General features: G+C 52.1%; 1 protein-coding gene across 1 annotated transcript; it reads right to left on the reverse strand.

Moving 5' to 3' along the window:
- Positions 1,888–3,313, reverse strand: LOC8057145 (F-box/kelch-repeat protein At2g44130). The gene has a single exon (XM_002450511.2). The coding sequence runs from the start codon at positions 3,213–3,215 to the stop codon at positions 2,064–2,066; it is 1,152 nt and encodes a 383-aa protein (XP_002450556.1). The 5' UTR covers positions 3,216–3,313; the 3' UTR covers positions 1,888–2,063.

The raw sequence follows: 4,254 nt of genomic DNA on the forward strand, positions 1-4,254 counted from the left end.
TATACTGGATTTTGCATCACTAATCTTTTGTCCCGAGTTCACACAATATCTATCAAGAAGACCCTTCAGGGTGTCTGCATTCTCCTTATCTGCTTCCATCAGTATCAGAGAATCATCTGCAAACAACAAATGTGAAATAGCTGGTGCTTCCCTGCATACTCGAATCCCTCTTAAAGAGCCTCTGCTTTCTGCTCCCCTTAATAGAGCCTCTGCTTTCTGCTCCCTTTAATAGACTCGACAGTCCTTCTGCCACCAGTAAAAACAAGTAGGGGGACAACGGATCCCCCTGCCTTAATCCCCTTGTTGGACAAAAGATTTCTGTCTCCATTTTATTCACTCTAACCTTGTACTTTACAAATTTGACACAGGTCATTATCAACTTTACCCAACTTCTATCAAAACCCATTTTCAACATAATCTTCTCCAAGAAACCCCACTCAACTCTATCATAAGCCTTATGCATATCCAATTTCACTGCACACAGCCCCTTCTTCCCTTTCTTTTTTTTGATAGTATGAACGCTTTCATATGCTAAAAGGATATTATCAGTTATAAGCCTCCCTGGCACAAAAGCACTCTGGTGGTCACTGATAATTATGCTTCACATGCGTTTCCGCAGCAACAAACCGGTGCATCGATAAGAGCACAAGATGTTCAACCATCGGGTGCCCATCCTAGTTATTCGAACCGGACCGGACCGGCGGTTCGACCGGTAAAATACCGAACCGGAGCCTTCACCGGTCCGGTTCACCTTAGAGGATCGGAATGCAATCGAACCGGTGAAAACCGGTTGAACCGGCCGGTTTCCGGTCAAACCAGTGAACCGGGCGGTTTCATGCGAACCGGTGATGTTTTGAGTTTTTCCAAAGTTACCCCTCTGGATGTTCAGAACGACATGGTCTACTCAGGGGTATTTATGGAAATTGCATCTTTAGGGCTTCTTTTGGTGCTGGGCAGCTTGGGGAGGGAAATGTCTGTTGTTTGTGTTCGTGATTATCTTTTTAGCATGAACTTGTTTGGAACTTTGTTACCAGTTTATCACGGCATCATGCATGTTGTTATTTTTTGTGTTAAAGAACCTGTGAGGTTGTGTTGCTGCCTTGCTGGCCATGAGCCCGTGACTGTTTTTATGAACTATGAATATGAAATTATGAACTATGTGTTACGCTGAAAGCTATGTTATCAATATCGATATTCTTCACTACTTCACTTTCTGTTTATAATATATTAAGAACATGTCGTTGCATTTGCATATGGTAGCGCTATTCTACACCGCAAGTCAAAACTAACCTGAAAAAATACTAAGCAGTACTGAACATCGTTCAGTATCATCCAACACTACATCCAGGACCACGAAATATTGAACAATACTGAAACACGAATACTCAATGATACTAAATTTTGCTCAGTATAACAGTTTGATGTAGAATAGTATTATACACCTAAGATGTAGAATAGCACTTATATATATATATATATATATATATATATATATATATATATATATATATATATATATATATATATATATATATATATATCGGTTCAATTATTTTGTGGCCGGTTCGATATGTCCGGTTCAAAACAATCGAACCGGCGGTCCAACCGATTCCTAACGGTTGGACCATTAAACCATTGAACGACGACTTCGTCGGTTCGATATGGTGCCCATGCCCGCCAGCTAGCAGCTGCCAAAGCACAATCCTTTAGTGCTAGAGCAAAATTGATGGGCCGCGTCAGGCGTCACCCCTAATCTTCAGTGACTCTGCTGATCGGTGTCCTGATAAACTACTATTAACACCTTTGACAGGCCCTGGCTTTTCGTAACGTCCTAGCTGGTGAAAGAGGTCCAACCATGCTCTGATGATGCCTACTAGCTAGTTTTGCTTCTACAAGGCAGCAGCATTTCGTGTTTTTTTGTTTTTTGTTTTTTGACAGACAAGTTGGCGTACATGCATGTAGCCATGTACTAGTATACTACTTGTACTAGTAGACTTTTCCTTTCCTTCACGTCTGATAGCCGTGGGCGGACGAACGGTGCGAAGCAAGATGCAGATGCTCAGTCAGATCCGGACGGAGGCGACGGAGAAGACGAAGCCGGCGAACTCGGACGGCGGGCGCACAACAGTCCAGCTCTTGGTCTTGACGTCGAACACCCACAGTGCGTGCCGCCCACCACCGCCCTCGCCATCAAGCGCGCCCGTCACAACCACCTTCTCCCCGCCGCCGACGCACACCGCGCGCGCCGTGCCAGCCTTGAGCCCCGGCGGGTACGGCCCGACCTCGCGCCACCCGCGGCGGGTCCCCATCCACTCCATGACGGCGTTGCCCTCGATGCACCAGACGCGTCCTTTGACGACCACGTGCGCGGCGGAGGGCGGCGCCCGGACGCGCTCCAGCCTCCGCCAGGCGCGCGCGGCCGGGTCGAACCACTCGGCGTCGCGCTCGAACCCGCCCTGCCGCGCCGTGCGGTACCCGCTGACGGCCAGGAACCGGTCCCCCGCGACCGTGGCCATGCCGTCGCACTCGTCGCGCTCCTCCGACATGTCCGGGAGCGGGTCCCACGCGTCGGCGCGGGGGTCGTAGGCCTCCGCCGTCTTGAGCGCGTTCTTGTGCTTGTCGTGCCCGCCGGCCACGTAGATCTTGCCGCCGGCCTCGGCGCACGCGAAGAAGGACCGCGCCGACCGCATCGGCGCGCCTCGACGCCACCGCCCCGTCGCGGCGTCCAGGACGTGGACGTCGGCCACGGGCTCGAAGGTGCGCGGGTCCCAGCCGCCGAGCACGGCCAGGCGCGTCCCCACCGCGGCGCACTGCGCGAAGACGGGCACCACAGGCGGGGCGCCGCGGTCACGGCGCCACTCGCCGGTCGTCACGTTGTAGACCGCGACGCCGTAGGCCGGGGTGTTGGCGGGACCGTCGTCGCCCTTGGGTTCGGCGTCGTCAGCGGCGGCGGACGGGTTGCCGAACTGCATGAGGTAGACGAGGTCCTCGTTGGCGTCCGCCTGCGCGCGGGCGGAGGCGAAGGCCGGGGTGGAAGCGGCGCTCCGCCAGCCACGGCAGACCCCGCGCATGGCGCGGTGGGAGGCGTGCGGGACGCGCGCCAGGCAGTCCACGGCCACGTCGTCGGGGATACCCGGGATCAGGTCGACGTGCTGGTCTTGGCCGCCGGCGCCGCGGTAGCAGCCGCCGCCGACGCCCCTTGGGCTCCGCATCATCTTTCGGCTTGCGTGTGAGCTCAGCTTGCTCTGCTTTTCTCTCTATGGGATATGGGAATGGGATGAGAAGAGGGGAATGGGATGTGTGTGGCCTCGCCGAGCGGCGGATCGGGGATTTAAATAGAGGGGTGCCCCTGCGACGTGGCGATCGGTTATTGGACCGAACGCACAGCGAAGCCGATTAAAAACCCTGCAAATCGTGATAAAGCTGGGGTTTTCTGCCGGGTTTTGATGATGCTTTGCTTTGCTTTTCTTTTTCTGTTGGCTCGTAGTGGACTCTTCATAGAGTAGAAAAAAGGAACAAAGGATGAAAAGTTTGCAACCTAGAAGTGTGACTGAAACATTTTTTTAAGAAAAAAAACGTTTTTTTACTCCATGTTTGTGGATCTAGAAGGATGATCTGGGCTGATCTGAGAGTGTAGATGAGCACGAGGAGGAGGACGGAGCTGTAAAAATGACTTGTGATGTTTCCGTTTGGGAGCAAATGGACGACGCCAGAGTGCTGCGGATTAAAGGTGACAGTGACACTAACCTGTGTACAAGTACAAGTGGAACAAGTGGGGCTTTGGCGCTCCCCATAAACCCTGGGGTGTGATCGTCCATTGCCGGCGAAAAGAGGCGGGGACCTTGCCGCCGTGATCTCATCCGGCTGCACAGTCGGCGCCGTGATTTCATCCGGCTGCGCCCGCCGCCGCCCGCCCATGACAAGGTCTCCTAAATCCGGATGTGATAGCAGAGATTTTATTCTCCGACTAGCGAGCATTTTTTTTTATTTATGTGTCTGAGTTTCTGAGATTTGCTTGTGATACAAGGATATTTTTAGATGCCAGACAATGTCGTCTGTTCTGTGTTGCTTATCTCTGCATTAATAAGATTTTTCAGACCGACTTTTGAATAGCATGGGCAGCGGGCCAGTAGCGTGGTCTTATCTCAGTGTTTTTTCTCACTAGCAAATATGCACGTGCGACACGCACGTGTTTCTATGTGAGAACCAACAGAAATAGCTCACACATAGTGTCTATGGTTATTACAGGCTTAC

This window comes from Sorghum bicolor, chromosome 5, assembly GCF_000003195.3.
Source record: "Sorghum bicolor cultivar BTx623 chromosome 5, Sorghum_bicolor_NCBIv3, whole genome shotgun sequence".
Classification (NCBI taxonomy): domain Eukaryota; kingdom Viridiplantae; phylum Streptophyta; class Magnoliopsida; order Poales; family Poaceae; genus Sorghum; species Sorghum bicolor.

Bases quoted from the DNA above. Each gene is read 5' to 3' on its own strand.
- LOC8057145 (XM_002450511.2), bottom strand. From the start codon at position 3,215: ATGATGCGGAGCCCAAGGGGCGTCGGCGGCGGCTGCTACCGCGGCGCC.